Here is a 20,151-nt window from a genome sequence, read left to right as displayed (position 1 = left end):
CTTTGCAAGCTTTCTAAGAGACCCAGCAAAGACATCTGGTCTGCATCTTCCTCATAGCTTTGTCTTCTAGCTGTATGTTCGTATATGTATTTTACTCTTGTATTTACTTCAAATGTGTGCTGATGTTTGCTGCTACTACATGTCTGGCACCACACTCCTCGTGTCTGACGTCTTTACATGTCACGTTGTGATTGCCTCTGTATTTGTTACAAACCGTTCTGGTCTCTGCTGTTTTATTTGCCTGTCGATTCTGTCATGATGCATTTTTAATTAGATGCACTTCAGCTCTTTTTCTCTTTTTCGCTAACACTTTCATTTGGGGAAAGCACGTTTTTCACCAGCCCTGCAAATATCCTTTGGTCTATGAAAAACCAAGTTAATTTCTTGCACTAACATTGCTTTGACCTGATTGTTGGCTCAACCACAAATAGCTTTATTGTATAGGCCTCTAACATAGTGATCAATAGTTTCATTTGGTAAAGAAAATGTGCCTTTTGCCAAGTGACATTCCTGTGTCTTTTTGTCATTTATAAATGATTTTTGTCTAGCAGTCCTCAGGCCTCTTCCTGCTCCCACTGGAGTGTAATGTAAAATTCTAGTGCCTCTGGACCTGCCCCTTGTAGCTTTATGGAGGGTTTCACTCTCTGTGGTTTCTCTGCAATGTTGCTTGCTTCCTGTCAGTTTTGGAAGCAGCGCGACTATCTCCGATAGTTCTCAGCCAGACGGAGGTTCCGGTGACTTAATATGCTTCACTTTACCAAAGCTTTCGTTTTCTTCTGATATCATGGAAATAAAGGTGTGACAGACAGGAATGCTGGAAAGAGACTTGTCTGTATTTCCTGGTCCCAGTCGCCTGACATGGGTTAATGTTATATAAAACTAATACCCTTGTCACATGACAGGAATCAGGACTTCAGTGGTTACTGGTATGTTAACATTCCCATACAAATGTCACTTAAGTCTCACTTTGCTACAGTGGGGGACAATAGTCGAGCTGAGTTTGGGTTTTTCCAGTGTCTCTTTGTTCTTTAATTCTCTGCTGGAACGGAGGTCAAAAAGGAGTTATTTATGTGCAGTCCTGGAAGTCTTCCAGGTACAATTTCAGGATGATGACATTTTCATCATTTACAGATTGGAGACGGGTTCTTTGGTTCTGTGGCTCAGTCCCCCTCAGCAGTACTGATCATTCACACCATACAGTCTCTTAGAAGTCAGCAACTGATATGCAGGGCAGTGATGTCTACCAACTCTGACAACAAAAGCTTCTCCGTTCACAAACTGTGGACCTATGCAGTTGTCTTCTTGGACTTCCTGCATTCTTCAACAATAATAGCGCACGCGCTGTCTTTTGTTATTGCCTCACTCTGGATGTTTCACAGAAACCCCCAGCTGTCCGTCTGCTCTGTTCTCCTGCTGAAAAGAAAGCTGCTGCAACTGACAGTGATGATGCTACTGCCCTTCCTGAAACACTTGCTGCTTTGGAGGGCATATGCTGTGTTGCCTTCCATGTTGTGCCAAGAGGGGGAAAGAAGAAGAGGCCGCTCTGCTGAATGATCTTTGCTTAACACACTGCTATAGATGAGAGCACAGACTAACATCTTCAAATGTGGGGGCCTAAAGTTAGGAGTCCAAATGTATAGTTAAGCACCTAATTAAGTGGTCTGATTTTTCAGAGATGTCCAGCACCCAGCAGCTGTCATTGCAGACACTGGATGGTCAGGACCACTGAAAATCAGACCACTTACAAGTATTTCAGTCCCTTCAAGTGCCTCATTTTAAGTACCCACTCTTGAAATCTGTGGCTATAGAATTTATGCTTACCATGGGACAGGTAAGCTTGTTAACAGCCATTCTTTGCCATCAGACTTTTAACTGACCTTGATATCTCATGACAGCTTGAGCAGACAGGAGCCTGAGCTGTAATTTGTACCCTGACCTGAGATCCAATGTTCAGGGTTTTTAGATCTAAGGTTTTTGTCCCAGCCCATTTGCACACAAAGGAACCAGATCCTATAACAAAGGCACTCTAATACCTAAATCAGGTACACGTCCTACCTTCTCCCTCCAACAACAACCATCATTATAGCTGGCTTCCCAAGTCACTCTCACAAAGACCTGAAGACGAAAATAAAACTAGTGACAAAAGTCCAGTGAGTGAAAATCATTTTTGCCTTTTCTGAGCCTTAATTTTCCAGCATATCTGTGGGCAGTTTTTTGTTGGTGCTGAAGCTACAGCGAGCTAAGGAGTTTAAAATTCTGTTGGAGCTTTGTTTTGGCCTAGGGATAGGCTACTGCAGTTTGTTCCTTCTCCCAGGTCTTTTTGGTCCATTGTCACACATTGGGCTCACTCTTGTAGGGTGCTGAACTCCTGATAAGTTCAATAGGAGAAGAAGGTCATTGACACCTCACAAGATCTGACCCATTTTCTGTGCTGCGTTGGTCCCTAGAGAAGTTGATGATGATGATGAGCTATAATGAATAGTACCATCGTTTGGTTCGTGGACAGTGGAGTGACATTGGCTCTGTTGCTGAGCAGACTAAACCAGAACTCAGAAGTAAGCCATCCTCCCAACTGCATCTCCTCCAGCAGTAGAACAGCTGTCTGATTTTGTTAGAGTGAGAATTACCTGTTTCCAGGCAGATGCTGCTGACTCAGAGACCCACAGGAAAAACCATCTTCAAAAAACATCCTCTGAGCTCTCTCATGGATATGCGCTCCAGTAACCACAGTGAAGGTGAATCTGATTTCTTTCAGCTCTGGGTCTCGCAAACACTCGTTTCTTCCTAGGGCAGTAAATCTGCATCCTGGGAAAGAAGAATGTCCATGATGAAAGGGATGCCTTATTTGGGCCTGCAGCAGCTGTGACTTTCCAGTATGGCTTTTTGGAAATCACTAAAAAGGACAAGATTAGGGCAGATTTGTTGAGTGTCTCATTTGACTCAGTAAGATGGACACTCTGGATTTCAGCACCACCAGTGTCTGTTGCCTTTATCTGGATACATTTGATGCACCAGCCACCATGGGTGGTTGGTGTATCAAATGTATCCAGATAAAGGCAACAGACACTGAACAAATTGGTTTCTGACACTGAACAAATTCCTTAGTGTCCTTGTTACTAGGATTGGAGATGGGCCTGAATCAACACTCCCAAATTGGAATAAGACAACCATTGGGGAAGCTTGAATCCAGATCTAAACTTCACAACAAGCCCCATCTCTATCATGGGCTCTACGAAAACACTCTGGAGTCCAGCAACTTTAGGAGAGGCTGAAACCATTTCTGAATTTTGGGCTTTGGGCCAATTTTAGAGCAAGGGTGAAAGAGACATGGACACCTTGAGCTCCACAGTGCTCCAGGAATGCAGAGTCGTAAAATCCTTTCTGCAGGGTCACCTTCTTTCCACTGCAGAGCTGGTTCCTCTGGGCAAGAAAACTTGCTAACCTAGTGAGGAGGGCTTTAAATTAGGTTCACCGGGGAATGGTGACCTTAGCCCAGAGGTAAGTGGGGGAGTGTGATACTGGGAGGAAACAAAAGGAGCAGGGTGCAAAGGGGAGGCCTCCTGATTCATACTGAGAAAGCAGGGCAATCAGCTAGTTACATTAGGTGCCTGTACACGAACGCAAGAGGCCTGGAAAACAAGCAGGAAGAATTGGAAGTCCTGGCACAGTCAAGGAACTATGATGTGATTGGAATAACAGAGACTTGGTGGGGTAACTCACATGACTAGAGCACTGTCATGGGTAGGTATAACCTGTTCAGGAAGCATGGGGGTGGGGGAGTTGCACTGTATGTCAGGGAGCAGTGTGACTGCTCAGAGCTCCGGTATGAAACTAGAGGAAAACCCTGTTGAGTCTTTGGGTGAAGTTTAGCGGCGAGAGCAACAAGGGTGATGTGGTGGTGGGTGTCTGCTATGGACCACCAGACTAGGTGGAGCAGGGAGACGAGGCTTTCTTCGGACAACTAATGGGAAATTTCCAGATCATGGGCCCTGGTTCTCATGGGGGACTTCAGTCACCCTGACATCTGCTGGGAGAGCAATACAGCAGTGCACCAACAATCCAGGAAGTTTTTGGAGAGTGTTGGGGACAACTTCCTGGTGCAAATGCTGGAGGAACCGACTTGGGGCCCTGCTCCTCTTGACCTGCTGCTCAGAAACAGGGAAGAATTGGGAGGGGAAGTAGAAGTGGGTGGCAACCTGGGCAGCAGTGACCAGGAGATGGTCGAGTTCAGGATCCTGAAAAAAGGAAGAAAGAAGAGCAGCAGAATATGGACTCTGGACGAGGCTGAGGAGGGCACCTGAAAATTTGGGGCACCCACTGGGTCTTGGTGTCCACCGTCCTGGCTCTTCCTATCCCTGTTCTGACCCTTCCTGCAGGCTCCCACAGCTGGCTGCTATAGCCTGGTGACTCTTACTCTGGAGGGGATCCTGTAACTTAAAAGTGAAAAAGTCTTCCAGCCCTATTAGCACAACACTGAAACTGTTAAAGAGCCATTCAAGTGGTAATGAAGCCATTTAACAAGCATTTGCCAAACCCCAGGTATATACTGTCGGTTTCTGAATTTACTGACAAAAACAGTTATGCATTACTGTAATATTTACTCAGAACATGTTAGTCTATAGGACCTTAGTTTAAAACTTGCTTTAAAAATATTTCATTAGTGAGTTGGTGAAGATTATAAAATCATATCTCTTAAAAAATCCTTGCATAGATTTTTTTTAGATGCACAATCATCTTTAGCCTTAAATGCTTGGATCTTCAGACATATAGGTTTTTAAATAAATCCTTCAAAAGACCACCCTTATCTAAAATACACATTTTAATTGTAATTACTATAGTAAAAAAAACTTCCTATCCTTTCTATCCATCCCTTTCTCCGTTCACCCCCTGTTAAGGGACAACATCCCTTTCCTTCCAGATAGCTGGACAAAGAGTTTCCCTTTCTTTACTTCTGACTATCTGATGAACTAGTTTTAAGAGAACCCTCCAGCAAAATCAGTACCTTATAAGATATAAAATCCTTTGTTATGCCTAAAATCTTTGGAAACATATTTTTAAAGTTGGTGAAATTTTATAAACATGTCTATTGTTATGGAGATCACCCAAAGAAAATTAGTGTTCATTTTTTCTAAAAGCAATGAACATTGTAATGAACACACTAAACCTCTGTGACTGATTAATTTAAAATAATGTCTTTGTTTCAGTGAGTTAAATATGTAGTAATCTGGAATGATTATTTTATGAAGGCTTAAGAGTACATTTAAAATATAAAATCAGCTTAGAAATACTGATTAAGAAAATATAAAACAGAGAAGAGCTGCATCATGTATTCCATAATATTTAATGTTGTATTCAGCAAGACAGCTGACTCGCCCTTACTACAAAGTTTTGCAAATAAATCTCTGACAAATTTCAGGGCCTATCAAAAAACCTGTAACTGACATTTTTTAGTGCTTTTAATTAGGTACCTTCTGCATGTCCATTCTGCGTGAGGGAGAGGGTACCGGGGTCTCTGCGGGGAACTGTGACTTTCCGTCGCTGTGAGGCGGGCCGAGCGTCACGGTATCCTTTGCTGCATTGTTCCTGCCCCCAACCCTCAGGCTGTGAGCCTGGGCTGCCATCAGGCGTAAGGGCAACAGTTTAATAATACTACGTAGGGCCCCATAAATCCTGAGGATGGCCCTGCTTGGACTTTAGAAAAGCAGACTTTGACTCCTTCAGAGAACTGATGGGCAGGATTCCCTGGGAGGCTAATATGAGGGGGAAAGCAGTCCAGGAGAGCTGGCTGTATTTTAAAGAAGCCTTACTGAGGGCGCAGGAACAAACCATCCAGATGTTCAAAAAGAACAGCAAATATGGCAGGTGACCAGCTTGGCTTAACGGTGAAATCTTCAGTGAGCTTAAACACAAAAAAGAAGCTTACAAGAAGTGGAAACTTGGACAGATGACTGGGGAGGAGTATAAAAATATTGCTCGAGCATGCAGAGGTGTAATCAGGAAGGCCAAAGCACAATTGGAGTTGCAGCTAGCAAGGGATGCGAAGGGTAACAAGAAGGGTTTCTACAAGTATGTTAGCAACAAGAAGAAGGTCGGGGAAAGTGTGGGACCCTTACTGAATGGGGGAGGCAACGTAATGACACATGATGTGGAAAAAGCTGAGGTACTCAATGCTTTTTTTGCCTCGGTCTTCACGAACAAGGTCAGCTCCTAGACTGCTGCACTGGGCAGCACAGTATGGGGAGGAGGTGAGCAGCCCTCAGTCCTTCACCTGTTCTTTCACCACTATTTAGAAAAGCTGGACATGCACAAGTCCATGGGTCCAGATCTAATGCATCTGAGGGTGGTGAGGGAGTTGGCTGATGTGATTGCAGAGCCATTGGCCATTATCTTTGAAAACTTGTGGTGATCAAGGGAGATCCCAGACGATTGGAAAAAGGCAAATATAGTGCCCATCTTTAAAAAAGGGAAAGAAGGAGAATCTGGAGAACTACAGACTGGTCAGCCTCACCTCAGTCCCTGGAAAAATCATGAGCAGGTCCTCAAGGAATCAATTCTGAAGCACTTGGAGGAGAGAAAGGTGATCAGGAACAGTCAACATGGATTTACCAAGGGCAAGTCATGCCTGACCAACCTGATTGCCTTCTATGATGAGATAACTGGCTCTGTGCATATGGGGAAAGCAGTGGATGTGATATATCTTGACTTTAGCAAAGCTTTTGATACGGTCTCCCACAGTATTCTTGCCAGCAAGTTAAAGAAGTATGGATTGGATTAATGGACTATAAAGTGGATAGAAAGCTGGCTAGATCATTGGGCTCAGTGGGTAGTGATCAATGGCTCAACGTCTAGTTGGCAACCTGTATGAAGTGGAGTGCCCCAGGGCTCAGTCCTGTGGATGGTTTTGTTCAACATCTTCATTAATGATCCGGAAAATGGGCTAGATTGCACCCTCAGCAAGTTCGCAGATGACACTAAGCTGGGAGGAGAGGTAGATATGCTGGAGGGTAGGGATAAGGTCCAGAGTGACCTAGACAAATTAGAGGATTGGGCCAAAAGAAATCTGATGAGGTTCAACAAGGACAAGTGCAGAGTCCTTCACTTGGGACGGAAGAATGCCATGCACCGCTACAGGCTGGGGACCGACTGGCTAAGCAGCAGTTCTGCAGAAAAGGACCTGGGGATTACAGTGGACGAGAAGCTGGATATGAGTCAACAGTGTGCCCTTGTTGCCAAGAAGGCTAACGGCATATTGGGCTGTATTAGTAGGAGCATTGCCAGCAGATTGAGGGAAGTGATTATTCCCCTCTATTTGGCAATGGTGAGGCCACATCTGGAGTATTGCGTCTAGTTTTGGGCCCCCCACTACAGAAAGGATGTGGAAAAATTGGAGAGAGTCCAGTGAAGGGCAACAAAAATGATTAGGGAGATTACGAGGAGAGGCTGAGGGAACTGGGGTTATTTAGTCTGCGGAAGAGAAGAGTGAGGGGGGATTTGATAGCAGCTTTCAACTACCTGAAGGGGGATTCCAAAGAGGATGGAGCTAGGCTGTTCTCAGGGGTGGCAGATGACAGAACAAGGAGCAATGGTCTCAAGTTGCAGTGAGGGAGGTCTAGGTTGGATATTAGGAAACACTATTTCACTAGGAGGGTGATGAAGTACTGGAATGGGTTCCCTAGGGAGGTGGTGGATTCTCCATCCTTAGAGGTTTTTTTAAGGCTCGGCTTGACAAAGCCCTGGCTGGGATGATTTAGTTGGGTTTGGTCCTGCTTTGAGCAGGGGGTTGGACTAGATGACCTCCTGAGGTCTCTTCCAACCCTAATCTTCTATGATTCTAGGAAACAGCAGGTCTGGCTATCAGAGTGCCAACCCTCTGTGTATATAAACCCACGTTTCCCCTAGTGGTTTCAGTCCCTGATTTAATCTTACGTGATTTATTTTTCTTAGCGGATACAGAGAATCATTCTGTGGTTCAAATATATTAGGGTGTGGTTGGGGTGTGTGTGGAGGGGTGTGAGATAAGGTGCTACCAAAGTCATTATGCCAAGTCTGCATCTCTCACCCCTCCCTTGCTGTCTGCACAGAATGACATTTTTGAGTGGTGTCGAGACCACCGGGTGCATCACAAGTACTCAGAGACGGACGCTGACCCCCACAATGCGTGTCGTGGCTTCTTCTTCTCCCACATCGGCTGGCTCTTTGTCCGCAAGCATCGCGATGTCATAGAAAAAGGCAGGAAGTTGGATTTCACTGACCTGCTGGATGACCCTGTTGTGCGGTTTCAAAGAAAGTAAGTGAAAGCTCTGGAACTACTCCCAAGGGGGGATCTGAGCGGAGGTTTGGGGGGAATGAGGGTTGGAGATGGGGGAGGGGAGTTCACTTAGTCTATTTTTGATACATTATTTTATACTTTCCTTTTCTTTCCTCCCCAACATGCCCTTCCCTAAACTTGTTTGGAAATAGTAGAGCCCACCCCTCACAGTGGTAACCTGTTGGGTACCAGGACATCAGTCCTGCAAGCTCTTACTTCCAGGCCCCCTTGCCGGAGCAAACTAGCCTTTTCTTACCTTCCCCTCTTCCAAAAACACCAGGGCATGCAGTCACATGGAAAAAAAGAAAAGTCTGCCTCTGGAGCTTTTAATTGGATTATATCAATGAATGCAATAAACATGATCATCAATAACAGCCTCAATGAGGAATCCCTCTGTCTGAATTATCCGCTGATCACCAACCTGACCCACAGGGCCCAGTCGAGCTGAACTGCTGCCTCTCCCAGTACCTTAATTCCTTTATAAAATGAGATGTCATCAGCTTGGCCCGCTGGGTTAGTACAGCCCAGACTGCAGCCTTCCCCAGTCCATTATCATCACTATGGTAGGGGACACTGATCTGGATGCTTCAGCCGGTATTGAAATTATAATATTTTCGAGTAGGTACTGCACAGGGTGTAGGTACTATTCTCAGTGGTGAATGTGTGACCAGGAGGGGTTTTAAAAGCCGGATAGGATCAATTCTGTTTGGTAGCCAGAGTGTTATTTTTGGACACTACTGGGAAGAGAGGGTGGTCACGCCTATCTTTGCATTGCAGAAATCCCCAGGAAGGGCTGAACTAATCCCTGGTCAATGGGACTGGACCCGGGATGAAACTGATGCAATGCGTTGGTCTTGTTGTTTTAGCTGTTTTTTGGAGAGCAGTGAAGAATTCCACAGGACTTTGCAAAGTCTCCTTTGCAGCGTGTTTGAGCTTCCATAACTGTCTTCTCACCTTTGCTTGAGTGAATCATTTCCCATCTCAGACAGGCATTTCTGTAGTGCTTATATAACTGTGGCATAAGGTACATTTCTGTGCAGGGAAGATCGTCTTAGGCTTTGGCTACACTTGCACGTTATACTGCAGTAAAGCCTCCCAGAGCGCTCCATCTTACTCCCCGTCCACACTGGCAAAGCACATAGAGCACTCTGACTCCCTGGCTGGAGCGCTCCTGGTACTCCACCCCCCCGAGAGGATTAACAGCTGTTGCGCATTGGCTGAGGTGCTCCAGCTCCAGTGTAAACAGGGAGTAACGTTATTGACCTCCGGAAACTCCCCATAAGCCTTTTAACTGAAGCGTCCTCTCTTGTTTTGTTAAAAGAAAAGGAGGACTTGTGGCACCTTAGAGACTAACAAATTTATTTGAGCTTAAGCTTTCGTGAGCTACACGAAACCTTATGCTTAAATTTTATTTATTTGTTAGTCTCTAAGGTGCCACAAGTCCTCCTTTTCTTTTTGCGAATACAGACTAACACGGCCGCTACTCTGAATCTTGTTTTGTTGTGAACTCCAGACGCAGAACTGCCGTTTCAAAGCTCCATTTCTAGGGCTGCTTATCAAAAAAACAAACACAGCCCCTGTTGGCTTGGAATGAGCGAGAGGCAGGCCGGGGGGCTCCATCTGGAGTGCCGACAGCTAATGGTTGCTTGAAGAGAGAGCGGCGGTGCCGGGGGTTTGGGGTCTGTTTCGGCGAGCGGCTGCTTAGCTTGTCTAGAGAAAAAAAGAAACAGCTGCCCTTTGCTTTCAGTCAGTGAGTGAGAGAGAGGCAGGGGAGGGAGGAGGGTCTGAACTTACAAGTCAGCACGCTGACACACTCTCAGCCCCCCCAAAAACCCACTCTCTCTCCCCCGCCCCCATTTGAAAAGCACGTTGCAGCCACTTGAATGCTGGGATAGCTGCCAACAATGCACGGCTCCCAATGCAGCTGCAAATGTGGCCACGAGACGGTGCACTGGCAGCTGGCAGTGTGGACAGACTGCTGCTCTTTCCCTACTCCGCTGTACGAAGGTGGGTTTAACTCACAGCACTGTACATCTGTAAGTGTAGCCAAGGCCTTAGCAAGTGATATTGCTCTGGACTTGACAGTTGAGTTTTGGACTATTTAGTCTAGTGAATTTAGAGTTTACATTTTCTTTTTCTCAGGAAAGTAAACCTGTTTATGTCAACACCACATTGTTGTCAGAACAGAAGGTTATTATTTACTTCCTGGAAAAACAAAAGACGTCTGATTGGTAATAATAATGGTGAATTGTACCTCTCTAGTGGATTTCTTAGGACCAGATTATGTGACATCCTGACTCACTCTGGGTCCAATTCCATTGTCAGTTGCATTAATGTAAATCTGGAGTAAAACCGTTAATTTCAATGGAACTACTCTACATCTACGCTGCTGTAACAGAGAGCAGAACTTGGCCCACTGAGTCGTGCCTTAGTCCATGAATAATCAACTCCATTAACTGCAATGAAACTACTCCGTGCCAGGCAGTGTCCAGGGCCCTCTGGGGAGCTGCAAGCAGGTTTCAGGGGGTCCACCAAGCATGGCTGGTGTTTAGGCTCACTAGGGCCCAGTGCAGAAAGCCAAAGCCTGCTGCACAGGACTGCAGCCCAGGGTCCTGGGCCCCATTACCCGGGGCTGAAGCCGAAGCCTGAGCAACTTAGCTTCATGGTGCCCCCAGTGGCATGGGGCCCCAAGCGATTGTCCTGCTTGCTGCCCCCTAATGCCGGCCCTGGCTTTTATATGCAAAAAAACAGTGGTTGTGGCACCGGTGGGGCCGTGGAGGTTTTATAGCCTGTTGGGGGGCCTCAGGAAAAAAAAAGGTTGAGCCCCCCTGGTGTAAGGAACAATTCTGTGTGCGTAAAAGTACAACAATCGCTGGCCTTTAACTGCACAGCACGGGACCAAAGCTCAGAGTTAAGGACATACACACACACAATTGTGCTCGGAGTTTGCAGAAAAGGGAGGTTCACTTATTTTGCACAAGTAATCATCAGAGCTGGCTGAAAGATTTCAAGTAACTGCTTTTCTTTCTTGTGAAATGGCTGACGTTTTAAACCACATATTTTTGCAAAAAACGGTCGCCATGACTGAATTCTTTAACTTTTTGCTAAAACTTTTTGTGTTTTTTTTTAAATTGAAATTTTAATTGCATTTTTTTGGTGAAATATGTCTTGACACATTTCATTTGCTGAAGCCTAAATTGTTGATAAATAAAAAGCTTCTATCAACATTTTGATAACCATCTTGACAAACAAACAAACAAAAAAACCCCACAAAAATAAAAATGGGATCCATTTTGATCCTGGCAAAACAAAAACAACTTTGAAATGTTTTTCTTTATTTTGATTTTGGACCAGGTCTAACAATAATGTTGCCTCAGCTACAGCTGCATTTCTGGTTCCACTGTTTTGCAGTGATGAAAGCGAGATATTGTGAGATCAGCATGGATGGGGGTAAATTTGGGTTTAAAATAAGAGGCGCCCTGTCTGAGGAGGCCTAGTTCAGAGGGATACTCGTGCTTAAAGTGGCCTGAAAAAAGTGTGGGTGGGTGGGTGGGTGTCTGTCATAATCTGGGAGCAGCAACTTTGGTAAGACAGCAAAGAGCTCCCCTCAATGACCCACCCTGTTTTTTATAATTGTTCTTTTTGCCAGGTCTGTGTGTGACCCCTTGCAACCTTCCCCCCACAATTTTAAGCACCGAGGGATGCTGAGCCTGGACTCCCTTTGCCTGTCCGTCTGAGGATAAATTGCCTCTCATTCTCCAGTGCTGAGCCCTTGTGGGACACCGTGCATTACCCTGCTAAGCAGGCTTGCCTGTGGCACCTTTAAATTCTCTTGCCAGCCCCTCATTTTGTTTTGTCTTCAGACTATTCAGCTCTTCTTGGCCTGTTCTCCATCTTATGGCGCATTATCTTCTGTCTGTCTCTCTCCTCACCTCTTGTGCCTCTTTGCTGCTCCTCTCTCTGTTGAATCATTCCACATGGCTTGCCAGCTCCTTTGTCACATTATACTCTTTCTGCCATTCACTCTTCCTTTCTAGGGTTGCCGGGCATCCGGTTTTTGACTGGAACACCCGATTGAAAAGGGACCCTGGTGGATATGGTCAGCACTGCCGACCAGGCCGTTAAATGTCTGGTCGGTGGCGCATCCCTACCCGGATCCGTGGCGACATGTCCCTCCAGCTGGGGGGTAGCCACGGGGGCTCCGCATGCTGCCCCTGCCCCAGGTGCTGGCTCCGCAGTTCCCACTGGCCAGGAACCATGGCCAATGGGAGCTGCGAGGGCAGCACCTGAGGACGGGGGCAGCACATGGAGACCCCCATGGCCGCGCCTCCGCCTTGGAGCTGGACATGGTGGCTGCTTCTGGGAGCTGCCTGCGGTAAGCGCTGCCTGGAGCCTGTATCCCTCACCCCCTCCTGCTCCCCAACCCCCTGCTCTAGCTCAGAACCCCCTCCCGCGCCCCAACCCGCTGACCCAGCCCGGAACCCCCTCCCACACACAAACTCCCTCCCATAGCCCGCACCGCGTCCCACACTCTAACCCCCTGCCCCAGCCCTGAGCCCCTCCCACACTCTGAACCCCTCAGCCCCATCCCCCAGCCTGGATCCCCCTCCTGCATCCCAAACCCCCCATCCCCAGACACATACTAGGGCCCCCACTCCTAGCTGGAGCCCTCACCCACTTCTGCACCCCAACCCCTGCCCCAGCCTGGTGAAAATGAGCAACTGAGCAAGAGTAGGGGAGAGCAAGCGGTGGAGGGAGAGGGGATGGAGTGAGTGATGGCGGGGCCTCGGAGAAGGGGCAGGGCAGGGATGGAGCCTTGGGAGAAGGGGCAGGGCAAGGATGTTTGGTTTTCGGCAATTAGAAAGTTGGCAACCCTACTCTTTTCTCTCTTTCATACACACACCTTTTTGTCTCCCTCCTGGCTTAGTTTAGCATTCTGCTTCACTTATCAGCCTGCTCTCCCTTTCTTTTTGCCTCTTGTACTATTCAGCTTTGTTTCCTCCACGCCTTTGTGTGTGTGTCTTGTACAAACTTGGCTGAACTGTCGGAGCAAGTTGTCACATTTCAGGGCTTTGAAAACTACTTTTCCTCATGAAATTCTGAGGAAGAAATAGATCGGTCAGAGTTACAGCTGCTTATAGATTTGGGGGCTTGATTGAAAGTAAATGGGTGCGAACCCCTGGCCTTCACTGGAGTTTCACCTTCAGACACCTGGTCTGTATCTGCCTCTGTTTTATAATCTCTTCTTTACGTGTGCCTATAACTGTCTCCAAAATGCCCCGGGGTGGGGACTGAAATCTCCTATGCAGCCTCAGCAAAGGGGTGATTTTCACTGGAAAGTTTGAGGAAAATCCCTCCTCTATTTTTGTATTATGTGATAATACAAATAATTAAAAATATAGAAGTGGGCGGACCACAGACATGGCTTAGATTGTAAGTTTATCAGGGCATGGATTGTCTTTTTGGTCTGTGTTTGTACAAGGCCTAGCACAGTGGAGTTGTGGTCTGTGAGTAGGGACCCTAAGTGCTACCACAAATCAAGTAAAAGATTTTGATGATGATACATTGCCCATTGAAGTCAATGGAAGGCCTCCCATTGACTTGAGTGGGTGCTGGCTAAGGCCCTGCTTGTATAGCCAGGTAGGCAAATTCAGGCCCAGTGAGGTTTGTGACGTGATGGGGACTTGGTGCCCAATCAAATCAGCCTAGATACCAGAAGATTTTTAAAAGGCTAAAATCTTCTTGCAGTTACATCTGTGTTACCCACTTAAATGACAGAATTTTCAGTCATAGATTTTGAAGAAAGAAGGAACCATTAGGGTCTGGTCTGATCTGTAACATAGACCATAGAACCTCTCCCAATAATTCTTGGCCTTCACTTCTGCTTGAGCTAGAGCATATCCTCTAATTTTCTTCTTCCTTTATGGAGGAGTTTGTGCCTTTGCAATCTGAGTGGTGAAAGTGAAAATAAAAACCGTGCCAGTGGCCAACATGCTCAGTGTGCTTCAATATCAAAATATCGACAGACATGAACCTGCATGATAATTCTCCTCTCATTGAATCTCTGCTAATTCCTTAGCATCAAAGTTCTCAGTCCATCCTATTGCTAATCTCAAGTGATTAGCAGACCTAAGGGCATGGGACTGCTGCCAGTGCAAGTTGTGATTTGCTAGGGAAATTAATCATGGCTCAATGTGCCTAGACAGAACTTTCATATGTATTGTAACAGACCTGTAGCCTCTTTGGACCTTTTTTCATGGCTGTCTTCACTCTGCCGCTGCAGTCGTTTGGTGCTTCATGCAGCAGTGGGGAGAGAACGCCAATATCCCTGTTCCAAAAGCAGCGTTTCCTATGGATGGGGCTCAAGAAGAATCTTCGCTAGCTGTAGGACAATGGTGCATTTGACACAAACATAGTTGGACAGTCCAGCCCAGCTGATATACCTTAATTGCCGTACTGGGACACAGGGCAAATGGTCTTTGGTGCATTTCATAGAGTCAGGCCCCATTTGCAAAGTTTGCAGCCAAAGTGGAACTTTCCCAAAGTTCCGGGGTGTTCAGACAGAGGATTTGCGCTGTACAGTTTGATCTCCAGTGTTTTGATCAATTGTAATTTATGGCTTTAAATACTCTGACTGTCATAGGACCTTGAATCACTAGTCCTTTTCCCCTTGAAACACAAAACAAGCGAGTTATGCATATCTGGAGCTTCCCCTGCTGCGTTCAGCCTTCCCCCGGCCTAGCTGATGTTACCTGTCTTTTCTCCATAGACAGATTAATGTTGAATGCAATTTTCACTCTGACAGAAAACAGCTGCAATTTTATGGTAATTTTTTTCCCTTCAGCAAAGTCTTTTAATTATTCCTCTTTTAGTCAGCCTGTGCAACTTCCCATTAAAAGCTGACACATCTTCCATGTAGCCTATTGACAGCAGCTGACAAATAGGCAAGGAGAGATCTGAAACAAAACGACCAAACACTTCACTACTAACATTCTAGTGGAGGAACAGAAAAGCTCCTGACATTTAACAAGCAGTGTTTTGGCCTTACCGCTCATGAGTAATTAATCTTCACACTTTTCTTTCGAGCGGGCTGTTGGAAACATAACCACAAAGGCGGGGAGCAAGGGAGGGAGGAAACAAGCTTTTAAGAATGAAAAATTGTTTACCTTCCTAATGCATGATTGTTGCTGGCAACTGTTTCTGAGTATTCCGAATAATGGTTTGAAAATGTCCTCTGTGTTAATAAAGCAGAACTCTGCACTCAAAGGTAAAATGGAGGGCAGATTGCATTTACTTTAGTTAATGCTGCCATGTCAGCACCATTTTTTTGTGCAAAAACAAATTAAGGTCCAAATGGCTGAATGCAGCTAATATCTGCTGTGATGCTATTTGTTTCAGTTTGGAAAACCAGCTCGATTTTAGACTATTTTTCCCCTGCTGGAGTGAGTTGGTAATCTGCAGAGCTCCTCATCTGCTGCAGTTCTGTTCCAGTGAACTTTCTTTGGCATAATAATGATGATACCTGTCTTTTATATAACGCTTCTTATCCATAGATTCTCTTATCTCCACTTTTACACATGGGGAAACTGAGGCACAGAGTGGGGAAGTGACTTACCCAAGGTCATGCAGAAAGCCAGTGGCAAAGCTGGGACTAAACCAAGAGCTCCTTAATGCTACCCCCGTGCTCTGTCCACTAGGCAGCACGAGCACATGTGACTATCAGAAATAAGTAAAAACTCCTGGGTCAGCACCAAGTGAGTAAACTGCCCAATAGCCTGTGAAATATACAGATGTTCTTCTCTATTCAAGAAAATAAATCTCCCAGTAAATAGCTCTGTGCAAGGCTTAGAGGAAAGGAGGAATTACAGGAACTTCATGACCGATTTTCTTTTAAAATATATTTTTCATATAATAATGTTATTATTATTTTGTATTACAGTAGCACTTAGAGACCTTGAATGAGCTCAGGGTCCCATCGTGCTAGCCATTGTATATACACATAGCAAGAGTCAGCCCCTGCCCCAAAAAGCTTATCATCTAAATAGACTACTCGGTCAAACAAAGTTCTATTATTCGCATTTTACAGATGAGGAATCCAGACACAGAGAGATGAAGTGACCTGCCCCAAGCCACACAGGGAGTCTGTCGCAGAGACAGAAATTGAACCCAAGTATCCTGAATCCTAGTCCAGTTCAGTAACCATGTAGCTCCCGCTCTGGTCACAGTAATGCTGTTATTCCTGTCCGTTTTTCTCCTTATAGGTACTATAAGAGTTCAGTAGTGCTAATGTGCTTTGTGATTCCCACCCTGGTGCCCTGGTACATCTGGGAGGAGAGTCTGTGGAATTCCTACTTCCTTGCTTCCATCCTTCGTTACACCGTCTCACTCAACGTCACCTGGCTGGTCAACAGCGCGGCTCACATGTACGGCAATCGACCCTATGACAAGTACATCAGCCCCCGGCAGAATGCATTTGTCACTTTAGGAGCCATTGGTGAGTACCAGGCAAAATGTCTCTCTGAAGCTTTAACTTGGGTTACTTTGCACTTTGCCAAGCTCTAGCTAGCAATGGGATTTCCTTTCACTGCAAACAGAGCAGCCACTAGAATCATGCACATAGGATAGTCAGCAATCCATTCCTTGAGTGCTTAATCCTGGCCAGGATTTAGGCAGTCTCTCTGCAGTAATCCTGTACAGCACAGTGTGTGAGCCAGACAGCAGGCCATGAGCGTCTAGCATCCTAAGTAAAGATTCCTTGTGTGTTTTATTACACTGACCTGAGCCCTGTCTCTCTTCTCTCACAAGGGCTGCTCAACTAAATCCATGTCTCCAGCAGACCAGGCACTCCCATGGCACTCAGTTATGAAACAATTATTACAGTCTCTGAGGGAGAAGTGGGATGAAATTCAACCAAAGCTTACAAGCAGCAAAGCCCCAAAACCGTTGTGGCCACTATATAAAGCCACTGCTTCTGGCCAAGATTTTCAAAAATATGTGCCTCAACTTAGGTGCTTACAGAGAAGATTCTTAAAGGCACAAAGGGCAGTTAGGCTCCCAGCACTTATGGGAGTAAGGTGTTTAACTGCCCTTTGTGCCTATGAAAATCTCCCCTGGTTCATATATGTAGGTGCCTAAGTAATTGGGCTGATTTCAAGAAATGCTGAGCACCCAGGAACATCTGGCCATCCCAGTGGGAGCTGTTGGGTATGCTGCACTTTTGAAAATCAGACCATGTATTTGGGGTGGGATTTTCAAAAGCCTAACTTTGTTTCTATGGAAGCCTATTGTATTCCAGGTGGTTCTTAAACCATGCTCATCACCATCGTATCTGAGCGCCTTTCAGTCATGCATTAAGCAACATCACTACACATCTGGCATATATTGTTTGTCCTCTCATCCTCTCCCCAGAGGGAGAAGTGTTGTGCAGTGCAGTGTCTTGTTTTGGTAGGGTGCATTTTATATCCCTGTTGCTATGTTTTTTTTATATTAGAGAAGACAAGGCCAGAGAAATGTGCCTTGCATTTGGAGAGGAAAATGAGGTTTGCTACGGCCCCTAGTTCCTTGCGGGAGTTCATTCCATCGGCTTGGACTGGCCCCCAGAGAAAGTTGTGTCTCCTGCACCGATGAGCTTTAACCTTATTGTTGAGAGTTCCGTGGTGCCAAAGGAGCGTAGTTGTTGACCACAGTCTTCATCCCAGAACTTTAGATACCCTGGGCCTGAGACCTTGAACTTAATTTGCAAATCTCTGGGAAGACAGCATAGAGAGTGGAGGACAGGTTTGATATGTTCATGGTTTTGTAGTCCGTGTTGCTGAGATGTGCTACAGTGTTCTGAACTAGCTGGAGTTTCCTAAGTGCTGAAGGCTTCATGCCCAGGTATATTGCATTGCTGTAATCCAGCCAAGAGAGGATGAAGGCATAAATAACTGAGGGCAGGTCTTCATCTGCCAACATGGGACAGAGTTTCCTAGCCAAGGAGAGATGGTAAAAAGAGTTACTCATGGATGCTGCTAGTTGAGAGTTCAGTGTCTCCAAGGAACCCAAGAGTACTCCTAGACCACGGACCTAGCTGACCAATTGTGGGAGTTTATCTTCAACCAATGAAGACTGCACCATAGCTGCAAGCTCTTCAAGATACTTTCCTCTGCCCACTAGCATCACCTCTGTCTTGCTCGAGGTCAGCTTCAGCTAGCTGTTCTTCACCCATGAGCTGATCTTATCCAAGCACTAGGCCCTCTTGGTGTAGTGCTGTGGTCATATGTGAATATGATTGCATGTAGATGTTGAAAAGGACTGGAGAGAGAACTGATCCTTGTGGAACTCCACACGTGAGTAGTCTGGTAGTAGAGGTGGAGTTTCCCTGCACTACTTGTTGGATGCACCCCTCCAGGAAGGGCTTAAGACATTTTAGCATGTTACCCTGGATCCCTGCCATCTCTCTCAGGTGAGACAACAGAATCTCAGTCAACATTGTGGAATGCTGCCAAGAGATCCAGAAGGATGAGAATGGATGTCTCTCCTCTATCCGCTGGCAGGAGGAGATCGTCCAACGGTGCCACTAGGGCAGTTTTGGTTTTGTCCTGGCCTGAATCCAGAATGAGATGGTCTAGGTCATGTTGGCTTCAGTTACATGAGCTTGTAGTTCACCTTTTGCTTGCTTGTCTATGAGCTTGGAATGAGAGGTCTGACAGTGGATGGTAGATGGCTAGGACCGAAGCATTTAGGGTGGGTTACTTCAGCAATGGTCAGGCTAGTGTGTGTTTGAAGGAGGAAGGGAAGTTTCCTTCTGTGAATGAGGCATTGATCATTTCAGTCAGGAGTGGCACCAGTTGTTCAAGACTCTTTCACAAGTCAAGAAGGGCATGGGCTGGATTCACAGCTCTTGGGCTGAGACTCCTTTAAGGTGTCAAGAACTTCTTGATGAATGAACTCTGGGAATGCAGGTGGGCTGTTTGGTTGGTGAGTGGAGGTGGAGTGGATTCCAGCTGTTTGAGCAGGCTTCCTAACGCTGCGTGATGTTTTCAGTGAAGTAGGACGATAGATCTTCACAGCACTTGGTGCTCTGCTCCACAGCAGGTTGTCTTCATTCAGGATTAATGAAGCTGTTTACCATCCTGGATAACTGCTTGGAGAGGGATTTGGCAGCCACAGTGGAAGCTGATAGGAAGAGTCTCTTGGCTTGTAATATAGCCTCGGCCTAGGCTTTGAGGAACTTATGTTTCATCCTCTCTAAATCAGCCTTTGTTTTCTTCTGTTGGTGCTCAAATTTCCATCCCTCTCTCTTCACCCAGCACAAGGCGTCAGTAGCCACGGAGATCAGTGTGAGCAGTGTGAAGGAAAGGGCTGTGTGGGGGCCAGTGTGTCAGTGGCTGACTGTAGAAAGGTAACAAGGTTCTCAACCCCTCGTCTTGTGGATGGAGTGCTATTGTCCTTTGTCAGGCTTTGGAACTGGTTGGAGTCCATGAGTCTTCGTGGTTGAATCAGGATCATTGGACCTTCTTGTTGCCTGGGTGCTGGAAGGTCTCTGACCACTGCCTTCATGAGGTGATCATCTGTCTAAGACAGTGGCTGTGTTGTGATGTTCTCCATTTTGACATCTAGGCCAAAAAATAGGTCCAAGGTGTGACCAGCGCATGGGTTGGATCAGGGGTGAGCAGTTCAAGTCCTAGGGTGGCAAGTGAGGAGATGAGTTAGGGGGCTTTGGCATCTGTGGCCTAGTCGAATGTGTGTGTTGAAATCTCCCAGGATGACAAGTCAGCAGCATTTCACCACCATCACTGACAAGGGGTCGGTGAGCTCCTTTGTGAATCATTTAATCTGTGGTGGTTTGTAAATGAGCATAA

General features: G+C 46.1%; 1 protein-coding gene across 1 annotated transcript in view; it reads left to right on the top strand.

The window, feature by feature from the left end:
- SCD5 (stearoyl-CoA desaturase 5) overlaps positions 1 to 20,151 on the top strand; it is an 80,250-nt gene that overhangs the window by 51,687 nt on the left and 8,412 nt on the right. Inside the window, exons 3-4 of the mRNA XM_073340509.1 lie at positions 8,082 to 8,287; positions 16,570 to 16,802. Of these exons, the coding sequence (XP_073196610.1) occupies positions 8,082 to 8,287; positions 16,570 to 16,802 (439 nt within the window). The remainder of the gene's footprint in view (positions 1 to 8,081; positions 8,288 to 16,569; positions 16,803 to 20,151) is intronic.

Source organism: Lepidochelys kempii, chromosome 4, assembly GCF_965140265.1.
Source record: "Lepidochelys kempii isolate rLepKem1 chromosome 4, rLepKem1.hap2, whole genome shotgun sequence".
Taxonomy (NCBI): domain Eukaryota; kingdom Metazoa; phylum Chordata; order Testudines; family Cheloniidae; genus Lepidochelys; species Lepidochelys kempii.
The sequence above is the reverse complement of the archived record's forward strand: the minus strand, read 5'-3'. Positions and strand labels throughout refer to the sequence as shown.